This window comes from Octopus bimaculoides, chromosome 4, assembly GCF_001194135.2.
Source record: "Octopus bimaculoides isolate UCB-OBI-ISO-001 chromosome 4, ASM119413v2, whole genome shotgun sequence".
In the NCBI taxonomy this organism is placed as follows: domain Eukaryota; kingdom Metazoa; phylum Mollusca; class Cephalopoda; order Octopoda; family Octopodidae; genus Octopus; species Octopus bimaculoides.
The window spans coordinates 97007519-97032966 of record NC_068984.1 but is presented as its reverse complement, the minus strand read 5'-3'; the positions used below and the strand labels follow the sequence as shown (position 1 = coordinate 97032966).

The 25448-nt window shown below is 37.5% G+C and overlaps 1 protein-coding gene across 4 annotated transcripts in view; it reads right to left on the bottom strand.

Annotated features, from left to right (window-relative positions):
- LOC106882728 (uncharacterized) overlaps positions 1-25448 on the bottom strand; it is a 176770-nt gene that overhangs the window by 92571 nt on the left and 58751 nt on the right. For 3 of the 4 annotated variants that reach the window (XM_052967298.1, XM_052967297.1, XM_052967299.1), the window contains exon 2: positions 25012-25044. The exons of the other annotated variant lie outside the window; for it this stretch is intronic. In XM_052967298.1, coding sequence (XP_052823258.1) covers positions 25012-25044 — 33 coding nt within the window. The remainder of the gene's footprint in view (positions 1-25011; positions 25045-25448) is intronic. 4 annotated transcript variants of the gene reach the window in all.

The window sequence follows — 25448 nt, the reverse complement described above, 5'->3', positions numbered from 1 at the left end:
AAAAAAAAAAAAAAAAAAAATAAAAAAAAAAAAACTGAAGTGGTTTAGAAATTGTATTTTAAATCTAATTTAACATTCATTCCATTCTTGAAATAATTAAAATGTTGGAGTGAATTGCTTATCAAAATGTTTTGTTCCTTAATTACCACAAGCATACAGACGCAAACATGCTGAAGTGATACTATTTTTGAAGCTATGATCTCATTGTCTAGCTTTTTTGATCATGTACTTGTCCTTGCTATCTGAGAGAAAGATGTGGCGGGGATGGTGTGTGTTACTACTTTTGACACATTTCATTTATCACGTGACCAAATCTCTTTCCCCATGTCGAAGTTTGAAGGACGTTCTGTGTAAATTTTAGGAAAAAAAAACACCTGATATCAATGTTATATCTTACGGTATGGAGATCAAAAAACAAGTCAGGACAGTCTAGTTGACGAGCCTGAAATTTGGGGGAGGGAAACTAATCGATTGCATCGACTTCAGTGTTTAACCGGTACTTATTTTGTCGACCCCGAAAGAATTAAATGCAAAATTGATCTCAGCGTTTGAACTTAGAACGTATAGCCAGAAGAAATACCATTCATCGTTTTGTCCAGTCTAGTAACGATTCTGCAAACTCACCGCCTTCAAAAGTAATAATGGTTTCAAAATCTGGCAGAAGGCCAGCAATGTTAGGGAAGGGGGTAAGTCGATATCATCTACCCAATGCTTGACTGGTACTTCTTTTTATTGAAAGGCAAAGTCGACCTCTGCACTATTTGCATTTACAACGTAAAGCCAGAAGAAATGCCGCTAAGCATTTTGCCATGCGTGGTAACAATTCTGCCAGTTCGCCGCCTTGATGATGATGAAGGTTGTTTCAAAATTTAGATATTCTCCCCAAGTCCCCGCCCACATATTTACAATATACACCATCCCACAAAATAAAATAAAAAAGAACTGAGGTAATGATGACAATATTTGAAAGGAGCCAAAACTTTGCCATGTTACTTGGTAAATCTAACTAAATGCTGAAGAATTCATTGAAACACTCATATTATCCTTTATCTTGTTTCAGTCATCGAACAGATCATCGGCCCCAATATTAGTTCTCTTTATGTTTGATACTTAACCTATCGGCGTCTTTTTGCCGGGCCGTTTAGTTACGGGGAAGTAAACAAACCAATACCGGTTGACAAGCGGTGGGAGGATACGCACCGGTCTTCTTTCGGTTTCGGTCTACCAGATTCACTCACAAGGCTTTTTAGTCTGCCAAGGGCTATAGTAGAAAACACTTGCCCAAGGTTCCACGCAGCGTCATTGAATCCGAAACCATGTGGTCGAGAAGCAAACTTCTTACTACACACCCATAAAGAGAAATTAAAGAAAAACAGCTGAGTTATTTTTTTTCTTTTTAAATATTATGGTAACATTAAAGCAGCAAACTGGACGCAGGCGGTAATGTGTGAAAGCTTTCAGCTCAATAGGTATGTCACATGTAGAAAAATAAAATTCAAATGGTTAGCTGTTCTAAATACCAAACAACGAACAAAAGTTAAATTAGTAACCTATAACAATAGCTACAACAACAGCAGAAGCAACAGCTACCATATCAACAATACTAGAATATATAAAAGACATTCACTGAAAGCAAAGGACTGGCGGTGAACAATCGTTTGTGAACAAATTATGACAAAACCGAGCCACCAAAATAGTAACCAATTTCTTATGGAATGCCTCTGGCCTAAACAATATTTTCTATGTGGGAAGGGAGGTGATTTGTCAGAAATAACTGAGCGACAAAACTATCGTTTGATAGTTTGTAGTCTATAGGCTCCGAGTTCGACTTCAAACTACTCCGGATCGTTTTCATTCCATCAGGGACCGGTAAATAGATGCAAAAATAGCAGCGTGCTCAAGAAACTACTCCCGTAGCCACGTGACTCGATCTCATTGCAGCATCCTGACAATACCGTGGGAGTGGACTTTTAGATGGAATTCGTGTACACGCGCTTGTGATTTAATAATAATAATACAATCTTTTCTCGAGTGACTTGGGTAATATGTGGTCTTGCATTATCGTGCAAAATCAACACCCCACTTGCGGTTGATCGATGATATGCACTTTTCCTGCAAATTTTTGTGCAATGCTTCCAAATAATAACAATACTTCTCCGCATTAACTGTTTCGGTTTGGTGTAATACTTCACGGTAGATGATACTGTTCATATCCCCCACTCAAGTTTTCAGTGTGGAGGTTACTGTACTTCAGTTACTGGGATTACGAGATCAAGTCTAGCCATACACACTTTTTGATATGAAAAAGGGCGCAATACATGCTAAATGTAGCCCTGCTTATGCTTATAACAGAATGATTTTATAGCTAGACTATATTTTTGATTTTGTTCCATAGTTAAGATAGTTTACTTCTTGACATAACGATAAAAAGAAAAGATAACGTTTAAGGTAGAAAAGGTGACAAGTGTGTAATTAAGAATACAGTTTTCAAAAGTTGTTTTGTTGTAAGAGTCTACCCGCAAGAATCAAAAACCTAAAAAAAATTTCAAGTTAAAAAAAAAAAGATTGCATTTCATGACTCTTTTATAGACTTCTAACAAACATAGTTTTCAAAATAACCATGGAACTTCAAAGGCTACGATGTCTAGTATATCACACACACACACTCTCTCTCAAGTTATTGAATAGAGAACGGATTGGTGGTGGTGATGGAGTGTGGTAGTTAAATCGTCAGTCGCCATTTTGAAATAATGACTGACATTACAAGACACGACAACAAAATATGAGCATTGTTTTAAAATAACGTCATTATTTACTGGTTTACAACTTGGCAATTGCAGCTTGGTTGAGCTACATCGAGCGTTTTAAACTAACAGATAAGATAATATAAAGCAAGCTCAGTAAATTGGTATGGCCGTTAACGGTAGCTTTCTCTCTCTGACATTCACGCATTCGCTCCCCCACCCTATCCCATTACAGCGAAATTTTCGGCTGTTATTTTACCAACACACTTCAATGTTTTACAAGTCAATTAACTGAAATCATGGCTATTATTACGGAAGAACCAAGGAGAAACAAATGGATTTATTATAAACCTTAAAGGTCACATGTTAGAACGGCTTTGTTTTATTGTGTGAGAAATTTGAATAGAAAGGTCACATGCTTAAATTAGTTTTATATGGTAAAGAAACTACTAGGAATATGTCACTGTAAGAAACGTGAGGTCAAAGGCTACTTGGCATAGGCTGGATTTTTTTTCGCGCTATTTCTAGCAACTATGTAGAATCACGAGGCCCAAGGTTTAGCTCAGACATACATAATGAGAACACACAAGCTGGCTAAAAGCTGAAACATATTGTGCGCACGCGCGTATGTAAGAGTTTATTTGTTTGTTTGTTTGTGCGTGTATGTGTATATTTGAGATATAGCCCTCACACCATGTTCCTCGTGAAACGAATCAATTTACGTTAATTTAATAACTGTGATAGTAAGCCGCCCTGTCCCATGTTGACGAGAGATGCAGAACACAGATTTAAGATTATGGAAGTCTATAGCTGCCCTCCTAGCTCTCTCGTAAATCATGTTAAGATGAGTCCACTTACATTTGAATAGGGGTAGGGGTGGTGTGTATGGTTGTTGTCTCAGATTATATTGCGATTGGTTTCAATAAAACCGGTTAAACTGGTAAAACACAAAAACATTTTCAGTTGTATGTGGGACCCACTACAAGTGTATCAACACAACGTTCAACCGTACAAATTACAGTAATAAAAATATGCTTTAAAAAATCCCATACTATTGTAACTGTATACAGTAAGTATTTAGTAACAACTGTAACTATATTATAGACATTTAATATCAACATTAAATATTGCTACAATCATTTCAACCTGAGCAAACACAGGGTGTGTGCTCGTGATATGTCGCTCATTTTCGGTTCCTTATTTTTATCACTCTCCCAGCACCCCAATATCCAACCAATGTCATATCGTGGTAACTGTGGTGCGGATCAACTCCCAAATTATTTTATAACGGAAGACAGAAAAATATTTGTTTCCAGTTATAAACTTTGATTATATAATAGCGAGTTTAATATTTACACGTTTACTGCCACTGTTGGTGTGCAGTATTTGCCTAGCACACCAGCAATATTCTCTCACCTCACAGCTGACAGTTTGGCGAACCAACAAGAGAGACTCTTCGTTGATCAAACTACGAGGAGCAACTGTGAAATGTCCGCCAATTCACACCCCCAAAAAAGGCGGTCACAAGCACAGAGATGACATAATTCTAGATATCTATAGTGACAGTATGGCCAAAGTTGGAATGCCTTTATTATAGGTCTGGTGAATCAGGGTTGACCTAGGGTTGAAAAATATTAACTGGTTGGCGAGAGCAGGGCTAACTTGCCAGCTAAACTGCATCACTACGTCTGCTGAATCAAGGTTGATCCAGGGTTAAAAGCAAGCCTCATGACATAAATTAATAGGTCTAGGCAACATATAAGTATAGTTCAGTATCATATATACGGCAATGTATAAAATGTACATTGTCCCAAGTATATAACTGTTAACATACACCAGCCGTTCATATTTTATTGACTCCAGTAGGATGAAATATCAAAGCTTACCTTGGTGGGATTTGATCTCAGAACGTAAAGAGATATAATCAGCTGCAGCAAAACATTTCGTCCAGGTACTTTACTGATTTTGATAATCTACTACTGTCAGTAATATAATAATTCTTTCTGCTATAGGCTCAAGGTCGGAAATGTAAAGGGGAGGGGATTAAACGATTACATCGAGTCTAGTGCTGGACAGGTACTTATTTCATTGACCTCGAGAGGATGAAAGGCAAAGTCGACCTCGGCAGAATTTTGAAGTAAGAGCGTAAAAATGGACGAAATGTCGTTAATTATGCTCGGTGTGCTCACGAATCTGCCAGCTCGCCGCCTTATTACGACCTTCTACTATAGACACAAGGCCTGAAATTTCGAAAAAGGTAACTAGTCAGTTCTCAGTACTTGACTGGTACTTATTTTATCGAACCCGGCGGAATTTGATTGAACTCAAAATGTAAAGACGGACGAAATACTGCAAAGCATTTCGCCCAAAATGCTAACGATTCTACCAGCTTATCGCCTTACTACTACTACTACTACTAATAATAATAATAATAATAATGTTTCCTTTATTAACTACTAGAGGTTCACAAAAAACATTGGGGACGGTACAGGAGAATAAAGTGTGGGTTACATAAAAAATGTGTAGATAACCTCCCCCCCCCCGTAACAATATAAAATTATAACAATGAATTAATTCCCCCAGGGAAGGAGATATCCTAGAGCTTCTAATGGAGACTCCACAAAACCACGATTGCCCTGACCAGTAGGGCAAGAACCCTCTCCATATCGTCCTCCGTCAACCTATAGGACAGAGTTCACTTGGACCAGTCTTGCAACATTTACTCACTTTTTAACAATATTGCTAGGAGGCATGATATGAGATTCATAATGATTCTTCTCGACTTCTAAAATTGTTTCGTCACACATGCTCATGAAGATATGATATAAATAAATCATCACTACTCCCACATTAGGGCCTAAGTTTCTTCATGGAGAACATCCATCGCCCTTCTATAGTCTGAGTATGGAATCAACAAAATTGGATTAATGATCGACAATTTCATAAGGATAGAAGTTGCCAAGACCCACATAGGAAACCCACCCAACGGATACCAAACGCGTTTTATGGAATTTTGGTATATCGCCACTAACGCAATTTACTTTCATTTTTAAAGACAATTTATTTCCACCGTTTTACGACGGTAAATTGCATGTTAACATATGTATATATGTATGCGTATTTACACACACAGTATATATATACGTTGGTGTGGGGAGAGGGAGGGAAATCCTCTTTTTCACTGATTACGGGTTATCATTTACAGCTGGAATTTTACAACGGCTACTAAAAAACGCTGTAACGCTTTCTTTTCTTTCGAAAATGTGAAGCGCAAAGCTGTAACTATTGTCATGCGTAGCCCCACTTCTAACGTAGTTTTAAACATACACACACATGCTAACAACAAACTCACTTTGTTGTTGGCCGTTTGATAATCTCCAGTTTTCACCGTTTGTTTCATTAGTGAAAGAATCAAATAGATATTTATATAGAGAGATACAATGATACTTGACAATTTAAATACAATCTTTAACAGTTTTACAAAATAAGCAATATTACCATTACTGACAAACCTATCAAACTGACACTGCATGTAAATATGCGTAAATATATGTATGTGCATTCCTGTGTGTTCATGGGGAAGGCTATGTGTGTCAACATGTAAGTATGAATAAGTATTTGTGAATTGATATATCAAGCCTATTAGTGCTAATAATTGACACGCACGAATGTATAGAATAGAAAAAAAAAGAAAACAATAAAATTAAAAAAAAAAAAACTTGCCCGAAAAGAAAACTTAACTGCAACGAACATACAAACAAAATGAATTGTAATGAAGTCGGAAGTGTAAGGTACAACACAAACCCCAAACCTCATACAGACACAAATCATCATATTATGAGGTCGGCTGAAAGGTTCATAGGTGGCCCAAAATACTCTCACTGAATTGGACCAAATGAGGTTTATTTTTCGACAGTCTCCCTTGCAGTCCACACACTTCTTCCATCGATATTACAGTGTTTGGATCCCATTGGTGGCGAAGCTTTCATCCTGTCGTTCAAAAAAGTCATTAACAGGTATGACGTCATAGTTACTGCGATACTGGTTCCAGCAAAGTATTTTTCTTGTTGGGGAACAGATGATAGTCAGATGGAGCCAAATCAGGAGATACGGGAGGTTGTTCAACACAGTCACGCACAGCAGCCATTGAAACCAAGGACTTGTGTGCTGGAACATAGTCCTGATGAAACAAGTCCCTTTCGAAAGTTTTCCTGGGTGTTTGATAATCTCTGGTAACTGGTTCAGTAAGCTGGCATAGTTCTCTGCATTGAAGGTGTGACCTTTTTCAAGATAGTCAAGAAACACAATGCCTTTTGGCATCCCCCAAAATGAGGCCATCACCTTCACTGCAGTTGAAACGATCTTGGTCTTCTTTGGAGGAGGGGTGATTCCACTATATCAATTGTCTCTTTGTCTCTGGCTGAAAGTGATGAACCCAACACTCATCCTGGATTACGAAACGTTCGAGGAAACCAGCTGGATTTGCCTCAAACAATGTCAGATTTTCCTGTGTTGCGATCAGCCTGATGCACTTTTGATCAAGTGTCAGAAAACGTGGCACTCACCGAAAAGAAACTTTTGTCATGCCAAGTTCATTGTGCAGAATATTCTTAACTTTCATACGAGATATAACAACAACATTAGCTACTTGATTTATAGTTAATCGCCTGTCATCCATCACCATAAATTAAACTCGATCAATGTTTTCCTCGTGGTGGCAGTTGCAAGACACTGCTTTCACCTCCTAATTTCAGCTGCCCACTTTTTGTACTGTTGATAAAAATCTGAAGCGTCTTTCCCCAAAGATAGCAACCATATCAGCATGAATGTCCTTAGGAGCTGAACCCTTTTCTGTAGGTACTTCTTGATAACACCATGATGCCAAAATTTGTCGATTTGGATCTATTTTAAAACGGGGTGCCAGTATTTTCTTAACGAAACACTAACGAAACACTTTGAAACTTGGGACACTGGTAGAATGTGTCATATAAAACATCTTTTACTCTTAGTCTTCTTAACAAAAAAAAAAAAAGGAATTCGCAAGTTATTCCATGTTAAAGTTGTCGTATTTCTGTAATTTCAACCAATCACTGACGTCTATTCAGCTCAATACTGCTGGGCGGTCATAAAAATGTTATTCCCTGTGACATATTTCGGATTCTAGAGTTAGGGTTAGTTTTAGGGTTAGGGTTACGGTTACGGTTAACAGTCTAGTTAGGGTTCGGGTTAGGGGATAAATACGATATACACCGTTACAGCGCTAACTGTTTTCAACTGAATAGACGTCAGTGATTAGTAGAAATTATCGAAATAAGACAATTTTTTACATGAAATAAATTCGAATACAAAAATATTTTTCTGTTCTATAACACAAAATAGATAAGTATACGAAGTTTGAAAATCTTTCCGTACCAAAAACACTACATAAAACATAAATGAAAACTGGCGCCCCCGTTTTAAAATAGATCCGTCGATTTAAAAGGGAAGTCACTACTAGTTACTTCTGGAGTCTTGTCTGAACAGTCAGATGTCATTTCACCTGAAAAGAAACGATGCAATAAGAGTTGATTGAAATTAATGCAAGCAAGATTTCACATCTCTAGCATCACTCCTTCATAGCCTGCGAACTGGGCAACCCACCCTCACATACATACATACATATATATCAATATACAAAGGCGTACATAGAACCACCACTAACATAAGAAAAAATTATTTACCGCACTTTAAAAGTAAAACATTGAAAATACGAATAAAAAACATGAACAAAATTCACCATTAGACACTGAGATATGAACACAACAAAATGTTTGGTCACAGAGTTGCATGAGAGGCATATATAGCATCATGGCTAAGGTCTTACACACAGTGATGAAACAACTTTGACGAAAACTAATTAATCAATTATTTAATTACATTTATTTATTAACTAATTATCTAATTAACCGAAAAATAAACACAGGAATGAAATAAATAGAACCAATTCAAGTATTTTAATTGGCGCCACTCTCCCTAAGTACACACACACACACACACACATACATGTGCACACAAGCAGTAATATAAATCATAAATGTCACAACTTTCTACCTCCTCTATTGCAAAGCTGTGTGTGTGTGTGTGTATAACAAGAGGACCGAGCGTATATGACAGAAGTAATGTATGAGAGATGAAGGGGAAAGTGTGTGCAAGGAAGATTGAGTGATGAGTGCTGGGCAGGGAAGGCAAAGAGTTCCTGTAGGAAGTTATGAAAATAAATAAAGGGACCAAGTGTGGACAGATTTGTTATTTCAATGACATATGTTAGTTTAGGTAACCTAGTCCACCTATCATCCAATTATCTACCCACCGCCTCCTCTATACTTAAATTGGTGCACCTGCTGGACGTATACACACATACACAGATTCTACACATCTCAGCACATCTATCATGGACTGTGTGTACCACTATGACGGTTCTTATTAAGCAGACCTAAAAGCATTAAAGGCATTCCTGCCGTGACCAACCCCTCTTTTTATTTGTTTTCTGTAGGCACGGTGAGATCTAGGCTATTTTATCTAACGCGATCTTCCTTTCTTATGGTTGCAGAAGGAATTTGGCTTCTTCTTGCAGATAGAACGACCATGTAGAAACATACGTTAGCTGGTATGTATATAAGTGTATGTGTGTGTGTGTGGGGGGGGGGGCGCTGAAGCTGCGTGAGCGCACGCATGTGTATGTATGGGTATATACATACGTATACATACATATATTTAAACAAGCCACTTTGAGTAGTGGAATATTTTATCTCTCCTGTTACTACACTCATGTGTAGCCCCACCTCTCACACACACAAAAACACACACACACACACATACGTTTACTGCATATATATTTAAAGGACACCTGGTTATATATTTAAACAACCCACACACTGCATATACAAGAGAGAGACCGATAAAATAAGTACCAGGCTTAAAATACAATTAAGTAATGGGGTCGATTCGTTCGGCGAAAATTCTTCAAGGCAGTGCCCCAACATGGCCACAGTTTAATGACTGAAACAAGTAAAAGATAAAAATAAATACATCAATCACCTTACGTTTGCACATAAAAATAAATATTATCAAAATATGATTATCACCACCGTGTGGTGAGAATGCAGTAATTTGAGATCAAAGAGAAACTATAACGATAATTTTACCTATAAGGTATCGAAGTATTTGACCAGATTTCAAATTCCGACGGACTTTCAGTTAAGGTTACAGTTGTTGGTGTCTGTTTAGTATCCGAAGTCAGTCTTCATTGAATAATACGATCAAAGTGTTCTTAATATGGTCACCCGATCTTTTAAAAGAGCTTCTAGGACTAATTTGTCTAATCTGTTTTTGTTATAGCTTTAGCATGTATTTTGAGAGGGATTATTATTGCAAAACTTCAACACTGGTATTTAAGAGTGAATGACAGAGCCTTAAACTTGAAATTTGTGTATCACTCTGTACTAGTTCCTGCAGAATAGTGCTTTAAGACAACTGAGAATTGGTATTGCAGGTAATAAGGAATAATAGTGAGAAGAAATGGGGAGGTGTTGGAGGCGAAAAATCGATCCTATGTTCAAAATTCCGTCATTACTGATCTTTAGGAATTCGAAGTTCAAAGTTCTGTCATTATTGATCTTCGATTCTCTCATGCTGTCTTTCAGCACTAAGATTCAATGTGTGTATCCATTGATTTATATAATCTATCGGAACCCTTTCTTCATTCAACACACACATACAACCTCACCTCAAGCACGATGTTTTCTCCAGATCACCGAATCATACTCCAGCTACTTCCTATCTCACGAACGCCATCCCACAACTTTCTCTCACAATCCTCTTCACTCACACCCTTGTTTTGCTACATATTACACAACTGTCTCCTCCCCTTCAACGTTCCGCAGATATATTCCATCTACACTACTAGACACATCAAGCACACCCTCTTAATATAACCAACAAATATTGTACACAGATACCCAAACTATTTCACCCACCAAAAACACCCCTAGTCAACCCTCATTATTTACTTGCTTTACTTCCCACTCTTCCTTCCTCGTTTCTTTCATATTTGTCCCTAACATAGCTACTACCCACCACAGATATTTCCTTCCCCAGTCCCGTCTATTCTTCATACATCCACATCAAGCACCCGGTGCCAAATCTGTTTCTCAACATACACACATACAGCTAACTTGAGACATATAGATACATAAAAATACACGTACACAAACACGAATATAGACAATCGTATATACATAGTAAACAAACACATGTACACAAATGTATTTATACATACACCATTGACACACTAGTCAAGCCCGCCTACATCTATATATATGTTAATACACACACCCCGTTAACACATACCAGCCAGGTTTGTTTACACACACACACACACAATACAGGTCTGTTTAGACAGATAACTGCAGCTGTTTTTATTTGAAAAAAGAAATGTTGATGTATTACCAACAGATTTTGGTAAGTTTCAATACAGAACTTCCTTAGGGGTTCGCTAAAACACACACACACACACACACACAAGTATGCTTTACATACAGACACATAGAAGAAGAAACAGACATACAAACATATACATGCACAGACACAAACATGAACAGTTTGCAATCTTCATCACACCATATATTTACACTTTACTCCGACATAGACAGGCACACTTCAGTATTTATATAGATGAACAGATAGGCGCAGATATAAGCATGCAGATAGATAATTGTGTGTGTGTGTATTTGTAGGCATATACATATCCCAGCGCGCGCGCACACACACACACAGCATTAGCTACTACAAGCACTATAGCCCCGCTTTGCTCGGGATTAAGTTAGGATTACCTGAGTAATATCATCAATTGAGGCAAATTTGGCACCCGGACGTAAGTTTTGTAAGAGGAATAGCGAGGCCTATCTTCTCCCGCAGAGATGTGAGAGTCAGATCTCTCCTTTCGAAAACATGAACAGTTTCGTAACATTGTTTACAAAATAATAGCTGATCGTTTGCGAAGAAGCGTGTCTACAGTCAGCACTTAGGATTTTTGCTCTGGTAACTTCTGCTCTCTCCTATGTTCACGCACGACCAGCTATATGTCGCTATGAGTAGAGCAACGGATTCAGCAAATTTGGAAATTAGTTGTGGAGAAACGGAGAATATCGTTTATATTGTGTGTCACTCACTAAAAAGACGAAATTCAAAAAATCTGTTATCTCTCTCTCTCTCTTTACACCGTCGCTAGAAGGGGACTTGACTCGTGTTTGCAAATGCTGGTGTATTTCTCCGACTTGAAAATTGTTATAAGTTATGGTTTGAAATTATTTTTAATGCAAAAATTCACATCTTAGGAAGGAAAAAAAAAAAAGAAAAAAAAAAAGGCCAATTCTGGGCATTTTCGACCATCAGAAATCCATTGGTGCGACTCCCAGATTGCTATCTTGTAAGATGTGGATTTCTATAGATGCAACACACACACACAAACTCAGCTTGACAATATGTACTGATGATGATATGCTTCGGCCATGCTTAACTCAAAAGCCGACGACACCACCACCACCACTACTGAGTAGTGCTCATTGAGTCATATTTAGGATGTCATGGGTTCATTTAAGGAGTTGTTGACAAAAACGTATCCAAAACGTTTGTCTTATATTTCTTCGAGGAATTTGTCTATGCTCTGTTTGATAGTAATAGGAATTTTTTTTTCACTAAGTTTTAGGTGTTTTTTTTTGTTTTAATACCTTGATGTTAACATCATTTGGCCAACATGGTTTGCGTATTTTGTACGTGGCCCGAGCTCTGAATAGTTGACCTGTGATGAAAGATGATCCAGCCGTGACCAGCTCGTCTTTTTATTTAGACATAATCTATCAAAAACATTATTCGAGTGACAATAATGACTGTATGACAACGATGTTGATATCGATCATAATAGGCGTAATGATTCCTCACCACCACCGATCTCACCACATTACCTGCCCCGCCATCTCTTATGAGATTATACAATCATTTGCTTCCACCACCACAACTATCCCCAATAGTTCCTCCTCCAATCACTACCACCTAGAATATAATTAACATGCACATTAATTACTACATTATTATTATTTTTTTTTGTATAGTAGCTGGATATTAATGAGGTCTGAACTTCGTCCAATTTTTGATCATTGTACTTGAAAATAACAATGTTTGTGTTTGAACACCTTGGTTTGTTTTTTGTGTATATCTCAATAACATCAACGTTTGATGAAGGTGAAGTGTGAAGATAGATACATGGACAGGCAACTCTACATTTATGCATGCACTTTAACATTCACACACATACATACCCTTCCATATGTACGCACAAGCACACATCTTCACACACACAAATACATAACCCGGTACATATAAAAGCATTTTTTTTTTAATGGGAGGGGGATAAAATGGATACACACACACACACACACACACACAAAGCACTCTCACTCTCCACTCGAACACTTAGTCACGTCAATAAGCTATTATCTTAAAACAATAGACATATTAAATAACGAACGTGAACACGAATAAAGAGAAAGAAATTAAACGATTCAGCTTTGCCCATCCCCACTGCATTATATTACACACACAATTTCTATTACACTACTCCCCACCCCTATGCCCTGGCAGACACATACATACATAGAAACATGCATGTTGGTTGTTAGAACAAACGATTAACCTTGGCAACTACGTTTTTAAACGACACTTCCAGTACTGCAGGTAAAACGAATGACTCAACACCAATTTAGCCACCAACTGGTTTCCAGTCACTGAAAATCTGAACGCCTTACAGTAACATATGGTAAGCATCGTTGATAAAACCACTGCACGTTTCACTGGTTTGTGGATTGCAGGCTTTGTCTAACTGAAAAATTCCAGATATTAAATCAGCTACAGATATCATCTAATTGCCGTTATTGGAGGAGGTTCCTCCTGTACAATTTCCAGCCGCTTGAAAGTTCAATACCTATTGCCACAAATCCATACCCAGTGCAGCTAAAGGGCATCACAGAATAGTTGTTCCTTGGGGACCATAGATCTAGATTAGATTTTCTTTCTTTGATCGTAGAAGTTCAATTTTTTGATTTGCAGTATTTTCGATCAAGTGACACACTCGCCGTGAACCTATGCAAATCGCCGATCCAGTCCTTTGTGATCACAACTTCAAATATATATTTTTTATGAAACCAGATATTGAGTGCTATGTTCTTTAATTTCTTTCGTAAACATAAACGTCTCTCTTTACACACAATTGAAAAAGAAAATAATGCCGATGATAAAGACGGCGAAATATTAACTATGTTTTGTTATAATACCTTATTTTCAATAATTTCAGTTGTATTATATAACTATCCCCACCTTCACCACCAATGATGGTGATGGTGATGATAAAATTCTTTTTTGTTTTTTATTTTCCGCAAAATTTTCTTCAAATGAATTTGGTCAAGATTAGAGAAAGTAGATAGACGTGCGTGTGTGTGTGTGTGTGTGTGAAAGAGAGAAAAACAGCGAGAAAGAGAGAGATGACACTAATCAAACGAAGTGAGAGGTATATAGAGGGTGACAGCGCTAAGCTGTGACATGTATAAATACAAACTTGTTAACAGTTCAAAAACGCGGGTTAATTTTTGTCTGTAAGTTTATAAATCAAAGTAGCCAATGACAAGCAAGGAACAACAAAGCAAGAAAATCAAGAGATTAGCGGTGGTTTTAGTTAGGTAGATTAGTTTAAGGAATGGCGGTTTATGTCAGATTAAAATAAGTTTTTACAAGATGAAGATAGCAGGAATGATAACAAATATTTAGAAAACAAATTTAGAGTGAAATGGTAAAAACGTGGAAATCTTTATAGCACTTTTGGGGAAAAATTGGGAAGTAAAAACGTGAAGACACACATACACACATTATGAATGTATTAGTAGCCCCAGTCTGCAAATAAGATTAAAGTACAGAAAGACTATTTTATATCTAACTTGGAGAAATTCTTTCAAATATTTATCTTTATAAATTCACCATTCGCCCCTGCATTGAGTACTGTTGTCACATATGGGCAGGTGCTCCTACAGATTGTTTAACTCTGTTGGATCACATTCAACGTCGTACTTTGTATTGCTATTGGTCCTGATCTATCTTCTAATTAGGATTCACTCTCTCATCGTCGTCGCGTGGCTGCCTTGTCTCTTTTCTATAAGTATTTTCATCGACATTGTTTAGCTGAGCTCTCTTCTCTGGTTCCTCCTTTAAGAGATTATCAGCAATCAACTAGACTTGCATTCAGTCCTCGTCAGTATACTGTGCAGCCTCCTAAGTATCGTAAAATACTTTACAGTACCAGTTTCTTCCCTCTTACATATGAATTTTGGAATTCCCTTCCAGTCTTCCTCTTCAATATGACCTCCAGTCTTTTAAGTCTAATGTACATCATCACCTATTGTCTTCTGTCTAGAGTCCATTTTATTCTAGTAACTCTTACGTTATCAGTGGTCTAATGATCTTGTAACAAGCGAATGATATATATATATATATAGGCACAGGCGTGGCTGTGTGGTAAGAAGCTTGCTTTCCAACCACATGGTTCCGGGTTAAGTCTCACTGCGTGACACTTTGGGCAAGTGTCTTCTACAATAGCTTCGGGCCGACCAAAGCCTTGTGAGTGGATTTGGTAGACGGAAACTGAAAGAAGCCCATCGTATATATGTGTGTCTTTGTTTGTCCCCTCCCATCACCGCTTGACAACCGGTATTGGTGTTTACGTCCTCGTAACTTAGCGGTTCTGCAAAGGAGACCGATAGAATAAGTACTAGGCTCACGAAGAATAAGTTCTGGGGTCTATATTTGTTCGACTAAAGGTAGTGCCCCAGCATGGCCGCTGTCAAATGACTGAAACAAATAAAAGTAAAAGTAATGAGTTATTTGATCAGACAACTGCATGTTCATCGTTGAAATCAGCGGATGAGCTGTGGTGGTATAGAGAGGGAGATTGGTGAGTGGAGGAGATATAAACGAGTGGTTGGGAGTTGAGTTAAGAAGACGAAAAGAAAAGAAAGCATATAAGAAGTTAGATAGTAATATGCCATGGTGGTGGTGATGGCAATGATGGTGATACTGGTGGTCATGGTTAAGTATAATAACGGTGGTGATGATGATGATGATGATGATGATGAAAGTGATGATAAGGCTGGTAATAATGATTAGTGATGAGAAGAAGAATAGTTTAGTGATGCAGAAAAAAGGGAATTTTCTTTGTTTATTAATTTTCCCGATGACTTGTCACAGTTGTTATGATTGCGGCAGTTGTTACAGTTGGTATTATCATCATTGTTGTTGTTCCCTGCCCTAATTATATTACACTGATAACAGCAACAATAAAACTTATTTACTGACATTTAATCACGCTATTTCACTGATTATTAATTGCTAATTAAGCAATCTATTCACTCCCGTTTATTCACGCAGTTGACAATCTGCCAACCGCCATTGTGTATATAGTTTTGTTGGGGTGTTTTCTTTTTGCTTTTTTTTTAGCTGTGTGTATAGAGCAGCGTTGAGTGTGGGGTGTTGATACACAACTGTGCATAGCTTTGCGTAGCTGTGTTGTATAGCATTGTATAGCTGCGTGTGTGGAAATACAGACAGTTGATTGAGGTTGTGCATAACTGTTTGAATGTATATGGCTGTGGTTAGCCGTGTAGCTGTATGTCGATGTATATAGCTACGTGTGGCTGAATATGAAAGTATCATTGTATATTTAGCTGTGTGTATACAGATATTTCTAGTCCACTCTGCCGACAAAAATGAGTGGTACCTGTAGTTCAAAGGACCAGCCTTATCATATTCTGTCACGATGAATCTCCATGAGAACTAAGTTAAAAGTATGCGTGTCTGTGGAGTGCTCAGCCACTTGCACGTTAACTTCACGAGCAGGCTGTTCCGTTGATCGGATTAAATGCAACACTCGTCGTCATAACCGACAGTTCTAGTTTATAAAGGTATATGCATAGCTGCAAGTGGATATAAATGTGTAAGTATGAGTGTATAACTACGTGTATATAGTTGTGATCAAGTGCATACAGCTATAACTGCATTTACGTGTTAAGAGACATGTATCTATATTTCTTGTTTGTCTAAACATGTGAATGTATAGGTGCACTAAGTGTTGTGTAATCGATGTTTGTCTCTCTACATATATATGTGCATACACATTCCATTCACACCTTCGGTTGTTATTCTTAAAATTGTTTTAAAATAATAACCGTAAGCATTACGTTATCATCATTATCGTTTTAACGTCTACTTTTCGGTGCTTGCATGGGTTAGACGAAGCTACATTAGAGCAGGGTTTCTATACCAATCCTCGCTTGTTTCCAACCAAGGTAATAATCCGCCAGTGTAACGGACAACAGCTGAAATATGGTTATGTTCAAACACACAAACACGTACAGTCAACCGGCTTCAGTTTCCGTTTACCTACTTCATCGACAAGATATTGGTATACTCGCGGCCGACGTCTAGACAGTGGAAACGAATCCCCTAACCAGGTGGTCCCGAAGTAACACAGCCTGCGCCTAATACACACACACACAACTTTTATAAAGCAAAGGTTGACAGTGACTTCGAAGTTTTGGTTTGCTCGCCTTCATCAGATAGTCTAATGAAAGGCGAGCAAACCGAAACTTCGAAACCACTGCCAACGTATTTTTGTAAAAATCAATTAGATAGACTCCAGTATTTGACCGGTACTGTATTTCATCGGCCACCCGAAGGGTGAAAGGTGAAGTTAATCTCGGCAGGGCTTTAATTTAGAAAATAAAGAGTCGAAACTACGTGTTAGAAATAATTTGTTCTGCCCTTCAGCAATTAATTTTGCGTTTTAGTTCTAAATATAACAGCACAATCCACACACAATATATTGTATAGAACCTCTTAGTAATATAACACAACACACACTACATACAACAGATGAAGCACTAAAATGACACCAGAATCAACAAGACAAATTGTCAAAACAAAATCAAAATGATGTAGTATACAAGCACATTCCTATAACCCCAAAAGACACACTCTTCAAGAACACGGAACATTTCTAACGTAGCCATAATACAAGACAAGAATCGATTATATCAATACTATTATTTCTCTGGATGAAAGATGAATTCGATTTCGGCAGAATTTAACGCAGAACGTAAAGAGATGTAGCGAAAAACCATAAAGTATCATCTCTTCTGACTTTATACCATACAGCATAACTATAGTGTCATCTGCCAGTACGGTATGTAGAGACTTATCAACGAACAAAGTTTCAATCTGAGTAGGTCTCATTAGCTATTATAGTCAAATTCAAACGTCAGATTTTATAAAATCAAAACAGAACATGCAATATTTGTTGTTTAGCCCTAGATCAACTAGGTCGAATGCATTTGACCTATGATCAAAAGCATTCCAGTTAAGATTCGCCAGTCGATCCGACATCTTCAACATGGCAAAAAAGTAGCCTTCTTCTTCAGAACCAGAAAATATTTAATCCTCCAACACAGAGAAACCCAATATAAAACTCTGCTAAAACCTAGGAGTTAGTACTGCTCTAGGCTGATATTACTGCCACACATACAGATATTTATGATTCACATCCAAAGAAATACCACGTGACTGTTTGACAAAGACGCTCGCCAACATTCCAATCTCTGATGTACTGTTACCTCAACCTGCCCTTTCTTACGCTACTATAGTGGTCCCTGCCCCCGTTCTTCAGAGTTGACTAATCTCGTTCCACCACCACCTAGGCAAAGCCAATTTTTCTATTCTCGTTATGCATATGATGTCAACTTCTCCAGATTCCACATTAACTTCGCTCAGTCTTTATTCCTCCAGAACGCTATCGCTTCGGAACGTTAACAGCTTCACTCCCAGTTCGACATATTAAACGGAATGCTGACAAATGCTGGCATCAACTTCATCAATCTCATGAATCAAATATTAACCACAAAGTTGACATTAACCAAATCAATCTCACCAAGCTGACACTAACCACATGAATCTCACCAGGCTGACACTAACCACATGAATCTCACCAGGCTGACACTAACCACATGAATCTCACCAGGTTGACACTTTAATTACAGTTAAATCAGTGTTAACATATTTCATGTAGCCAACATTAAATAACAAATTTCCCTCAATGAATCGGAGTTTGATATCACGACACACTGATCGATACTTCGGTAGGTAGTTTCCTCTATCTAATCTGAGAATTATTTTCACATCAAAATGAATACAAATACTAATTATTCAACAGGATTAACGAGTGTATTTGCTGAAATTGTGGTGTTAGGAAATCACAAGTAATTGTAGTTTTATATATAAATAAGTCAAGCAAGTTTTTACAAATACACACAGAGATAACAATATAAGCGACTGCTGATTTCAGAAAAAAAAAGAAAAGAAAAAAGAAAAGAGAAAAGCAAAAAAGAAAAGAAAAGAAAAAAAAAGAAAAGAGAAAAGAAAAAAAAAGAGAAAAGAAAAAAAAACGAAGAGAAAAGAAAAAAAGAAAAAAATTAAGCACACAGACCAAGTCAAATACAAAGCACAAACATGAACGCAAACTTTCCTCTCATGCTGCTGTGCGAAGATCATACGATTTCGACACGGTTAATAACAGTATCGCTAGCTTCAGTGTGCTAGAACATTTTCAGAAAAAAAAAAAAAATGGCGTATGGAAATGGCAAAGTAAAGACAGGACGACCAGAAAGAAATGGGATAGCAAGATGGACATTGTGTTTACAGTATTACAAGACAAAATGAAAATGAGTATACGAAAATATACAAATAATGTACAACAAATGTTAGCCTGTCGACTTAAGAAATGGGATAAGAAAAATAATTAGTCTCTTTCGGCTGAGACAAACAAAAGGTGGGACAAAATAACAATCGGTATTAAACAGGCATAACTTTTACGTGTGTATATTTATACGCATTGTTACAAATATTTATACAATATTATAAATATATATACATCTAAGGCGCTTCAGTTAAGTTTCAATACGGTAAACAACTGACGTTATGAACCGACGTGGGAGATATGTACGCGGCCAATCGACCTGCCAGGAATAGCAGTCAAATGACCCTCAAATTGTCTTAGTCAGCCACGGCTGGAAAGCCTTTGATCATAGGTCTACTCAGAGCTAATCTGAAACTATACAACCAGTGGATTGTGTAATGTTCCATGAAGAAGATACTTCTGGGCATTGTTATTAAACTATACACACACACACATGCATATATATGCGGACTTTCTTCATTGATGTGATAAATATGTGAAAGATTGACTCTCCGAGGAGGTCAAATAAGATTGAAATGTGTTGTCACAGCGTCTAAGGATTCCGACTACCGCTCCCCTCATCACCATATTATCTGATTCCAATTATAATTAATGGGGATCGGTACGTCAACTAATTTCGAAAGATATTTGTATTTTCCGTCATCTTGCGTTGTCTTCCATTGCCTTTGGTTGATTTGATAATTAATGTTCAACAAAATTTTCCTCACCTCTATACAACTAATGTTATTTACGGCCGCTGTAAGTGTATTAGCTGTGAGTGTGTGTGTGTGTGTGTGTGTGTACACACGAAAGTAGTCTCAATAAATTTAACATGCTGGATACACCAAGATAACGATGTATGACCAGTACTCAACCGAGGGAATCATCATCGTTAAGTAATTAATTACATCATTCCACTTAATCATATTTATTTAATCTATACATCAAATCCAAACAACCTAAATACCTAACTATATCTCTATACACTAAAGATATGTTTGTATATACGTGTGTGAGTAATACATATTAAAGAGGTATACAGGTAGATAACACTTGTGTGACTGCGTGTGTTTGAAACATAGCTTCTAAAATGATTAAACAATCTCCACGAGTTTTCATGTAAGAGTTTACATAACCATGCATGTGTTCGTGTGATGTATATGTGCGTGCATTACTTCTTATGTTAGACGGGAGGAGGCTTTTCAATTTGTGTATGTTACTCTCCACCTGATTACTACACTTAACTTGCGTACCCTTCGTACTAATAGTAGTGTGTAGTAGTAGTAGTAGTAGTAGTAGTAGTAGTAGTAGTAGGGAAAGTATTAAGTGTCAATCCTCAATTACATCAATTAACCCCAACGCTCCACAGCATTACAAACGAGTGTTCCACTTATGAACCATTATGCAGTCAAGTGAAACTACTTAATGTTGTAGTAGTAGGTGCAGCAGCTCTTAACTTGACCCACTACTACTGTTACTAACATTTATAGCCAATACAAACAACTTAATGAATCAACGAGCGAGGCTTATGTGGTTAACCTACATGGGTAACATAAACTCACTCAAAATCGTACCATTCTGTCTTTTTCATTTTTAAGGGACACAAAGGACGGAATGACTACGGTTGGAACGCCTTCAAGAAAAAAAAAAAAAAGGCCGTTTTATAGTTACTGCTTGGATCTTAGCTGACCCAAATTTTAACATACTGTGTGTGTATTGCGTGCGTGCGTGTTGGACGGTAGGCTCAATTCGTCACCCGGTTTAACGTCACCACCTTGGTTGCTTTTAGCAGCGTTTAATCTGTTGCAATCATTCAGGTCAGGTAATCGGTTTCAGGATATCTTCTTTCTTCCCTCCCCACCTCTCTCTCTCTCTCTCTCTCCCGCACTCCGTTTCAGGGACCACGTAAAGGGTTATGTGCCACTGCCTAACTAAAAGGTAAAAAAAAATCTCCTATGTGTATCTATCTACATATGTGAAAATACTCTCCCCACATGCGCACACACAACTCTTAGTTTTACCACTATTTCCAAAATAATTGTAAAAAAAAAGTTAATCTGTTCTTCTCCACTCTCCAGTCATTATCGCACCACCCAGTGTCCATGCAACAGCAAGTTAGGCTTCACTGATGAAAGAAACACGCCCGCAGGTATGACAATAATTTTGAGGTTGTTTATCTCCCTTACCTTTCACTCTATTCCGCATGTTAGCGCTGACTTCCCTATCCCTCTTTCACAATAATTCTTATTCAAATTAAAGCCTCCCCGCACCCAGTCATTCTTTGTAACACTCCCATCTCCTCAGTAATTCTTACTCTGCGTAATACTTCACCTTTTCTGATTATGCTCACCCTTGTCATTATTCCATGCAATACTTCCCCGTTAAACACACTGTAATATACTATAAAGAAAAGTGGGTACTAAATTTATTTCATTGTAGTAACTGTGGTTGTAGTGTGTTGGTAGCAGTTGTGGTGGTGTTGATGTTGGTAAGTAATGATTTGGTGATTATGGTAATAGTACAAGTAGTAATAGTAATGATGGTTGGTGATGGGGTAGTGGTAGTTGGTTATTTGTATTTTTAACGTTCCAACTTGTTTCTTTTACTAAACAAAACGTGGCGCCAGTCGCCATATTGGTTTCGAGGTTTCAGTAAATCTGACTGTTTAAATTGACAGTTATGTGGGAGGGAGGAGGAACTATGTGTGCGTGCGTGTGTGGAGGGAATGTAGTGCAGGGAATATGTAGGGGTAAAAGAAGAGTAAAGAGGAAAATAAAAGTGAACGATGGGACCAGAATGCGAAAAATAGTGGAGAGAGTGTGAAAGAAAGTGGAAGAGAGAGTATGGAAAGGAGAAACAAAGAGCAAGAGAGCGTAATAATAAAGAAAATATAAAGACTGAATAAAAAAAAAAAAAGCCCGCATGATTGAGTAGGAAAGATGGTGAGAGAGATAGAGAGAGGCGGGGAGTAGTATGTGATAATGCAGAAAAATGAAACAGAGAGAGGAAGAGAGAGAGATGGCAAGGAAATAGGTAGAGGAATATAGAAATGTTTTAGTGTAAAAGTTTCCGTTTGTCGAACGACATATTGATCGACAAAATACATGTATGTTTGACATGTCGTACAGTAAATCAAGAAAACAGACGACACTGTAAAAGCTTTCTTCTAACTGGCAGGCATAATTACAAGTTGTATTGCGTATAAAAGGTGAGAGAGGGGGAGAGAAAGAGATTGAAGAAAGACAGCCAGAACATATAGGAGATAGCGGAATAAAAAGAAGGAAACTTGGGGGAGGGGCATAGGTCAAAGCAATTATAAAATTTGTTATCGTGGGTGGGTGTAGGTTTGGAATTCCAAAATGAAAGCTAAGAACTGGCAAGAAGTAAAGCTCAACAGTTTAAAATTCCGTTGAATATCCCTAACGAGAATGGAAGAACCAGAATTATTTACAGTAATTTCCGAGGAAAATATATTGATTTTAATGATATTATTTTTATACTTTTACCGTTTTTGACTTTCTATTATGAATGGAAACTGAAAATGGGTTCATTTTTCAAACAAATCCTTTAGTAAGACAACAAAGTATTAGGCACATTTTCTTAAAGTTTCAACTAGTAGTACTTCGTCGGTTGTAGAAGAGAGTATATTTCCAATGATGAAACCACCTAACGTAATTTTTCGCACTTGCCGATTAAAGCAAACATAAATCGTCATCTTATATCCAACTTGGAAAGTAATGTTCAACCAGAAATATTCCTGTGATATTTACTGAAAGATTAAGCTTATAAGTTATCTCAATACTGTTCCAATATATAGTGTCCAAACTTGCAAGCGACCCATTATCAACTTTGTGCTGAAAATGTATCTATTAAACCACGCTCTCATCTTCCTATAAAGAAGGGCACTGACACAGTTCTACAGTAAGTATTTCTGTGTGAGATCTACTGGAAAGGATTACTTCCTGTCTCATAAAATTTAAAAGTCTTATGAAAATGTTCTTTATAGCCAGCTTACTATCGTCATCTAAAGCATGTAGAATGTAGTAACGTCAACCCTGATTCGGTCTTTAGAACATCTCTCTTTTCACGAGGCTCTCTGTAAGTTTGAAAAGATAGCCATTGACATTGGTTCTGTCGCGGACATTGAAAGCGTTGTAAGGTTACATTTAGCTGCAGCCAATAGCTGTGTCATAAGAAAGTCAATTGGCAATTACATAGTTTCAGTTTTAATCCTAATGTTCAGCATCTTGGACAAATGTCTTCTACTATAACATCGAGTCAATTCAAGCCGTGTGTGAAGAACTACAAACAAAATGAGAGGGGGACCTGACGAAGAGATTGTAACTTTTCTTGTTCTGGTGTACGTCTCCCTCCCAACTAGCACTTGACGAAATACACCGCTGTGTTGCAAACATTTGAACTAAGTTTGAAGATAACCCACGAGTTCTTTACTTCCTCAACCTGTTTCGGAGGCTTTGACAAATGGCATGATTGCTGCCCTTCATCCTTTTAATAAGCCATTTAAAATATTTTGGGTGCTTGGTCCGCGACAGAACCAATGTCAATGGCTATCTTTTCAAACTTAGAGAGCCTCGTGAAAAGAGAGATGTTCTAAAGACCGAATCAGGGTTGACGTTACTACATTCTACATGCTTTAGATGACGATAGTAAGCTGGCTATAAAGAACATTTTCATAAGACTTTTAAATTTTATGAGACAGAAAGTAATCCTTTCGACTATAGGCACGAGGCCTGAAATTTTGGGGAAGAAGTCAAGTCGACCTCAGTATTTAACAATACTTTGTTTTATCGACTCGAAAAAAATTGAGCTCAGAACGTCAAGAGCCGAAAGAAAAGCCTTTAAGCATTTTATCCGACGCGATACCGATTCTTCTAGCCATAACAACAATAATCTTTTCTACTGTAGGCACACGGGGGAGAGGGATAGTCGATTACATAGATCCCAGTGCTCAACTGATACTTATTTCATCGACTCTCAAAGGATGAAAGGCAAAGTCGACCTCGAGGAAATTTGAACTCAGAACGTAAAGACGGACGAAATGCCGCTAAGCATTTTGCCCGGCGCACTAATGATTCTGCCAGCTCACCGCCTTAAGGTAAAGTTTCCTTCTTGAGTCATGCCATCTCATAAGAGCCGGTTTCCATGGCGTATCTATTCCCCACCTGGACGGGACGCCGGTCCGTTGCAGGATTACTCATTTTTGCCAGCTGAGTAGACTGAAGCGACGGGAAATGAAGTGCTTTGCTCAAGAAGACAACGCGTCATCCGGTCCAGGAATCGAAACCACAATCTTACGATCATGAGTCCAAACAACAACAGTAATAATAATAATAATGATAATAATAATAATAGTAATAATAATAATAATAATAATGATCTTACCGCATTTAAAAGTGCCAATTTATCAAGACTTACCTGTAAGGAAAAGAAAAAAACTATTAGTATTTTAAAACAGATATTGACAAAAACCGATACATATTTTTCTTGTAAGAGTACTAGTTTAAATTATTATGAACTAGCAGAAAGACCGCCCTCCGCGCGGTTTTCTGGTAGCCATTTGAAAATATTTTCATATTTGATTCCAAATTCTAATAATTTTTACGATATTTTACGTATAATTATTTCTAATAGTGCTCACTTGCTTAGTAAATATTGCTTTCATTATTTTATCATAGTCATAATCTGTCTTTTTTAAACAAACATCACGGTAGTCCAACAACAGAGGGAGAAGCAGTTTGTCAAGTTTTACCTTCCTCTCAAAGTAACAGAGATTTCAATTCAGCAGCCCACCTGTAGGCTTTGCAGTGTGTGTGTGTGTG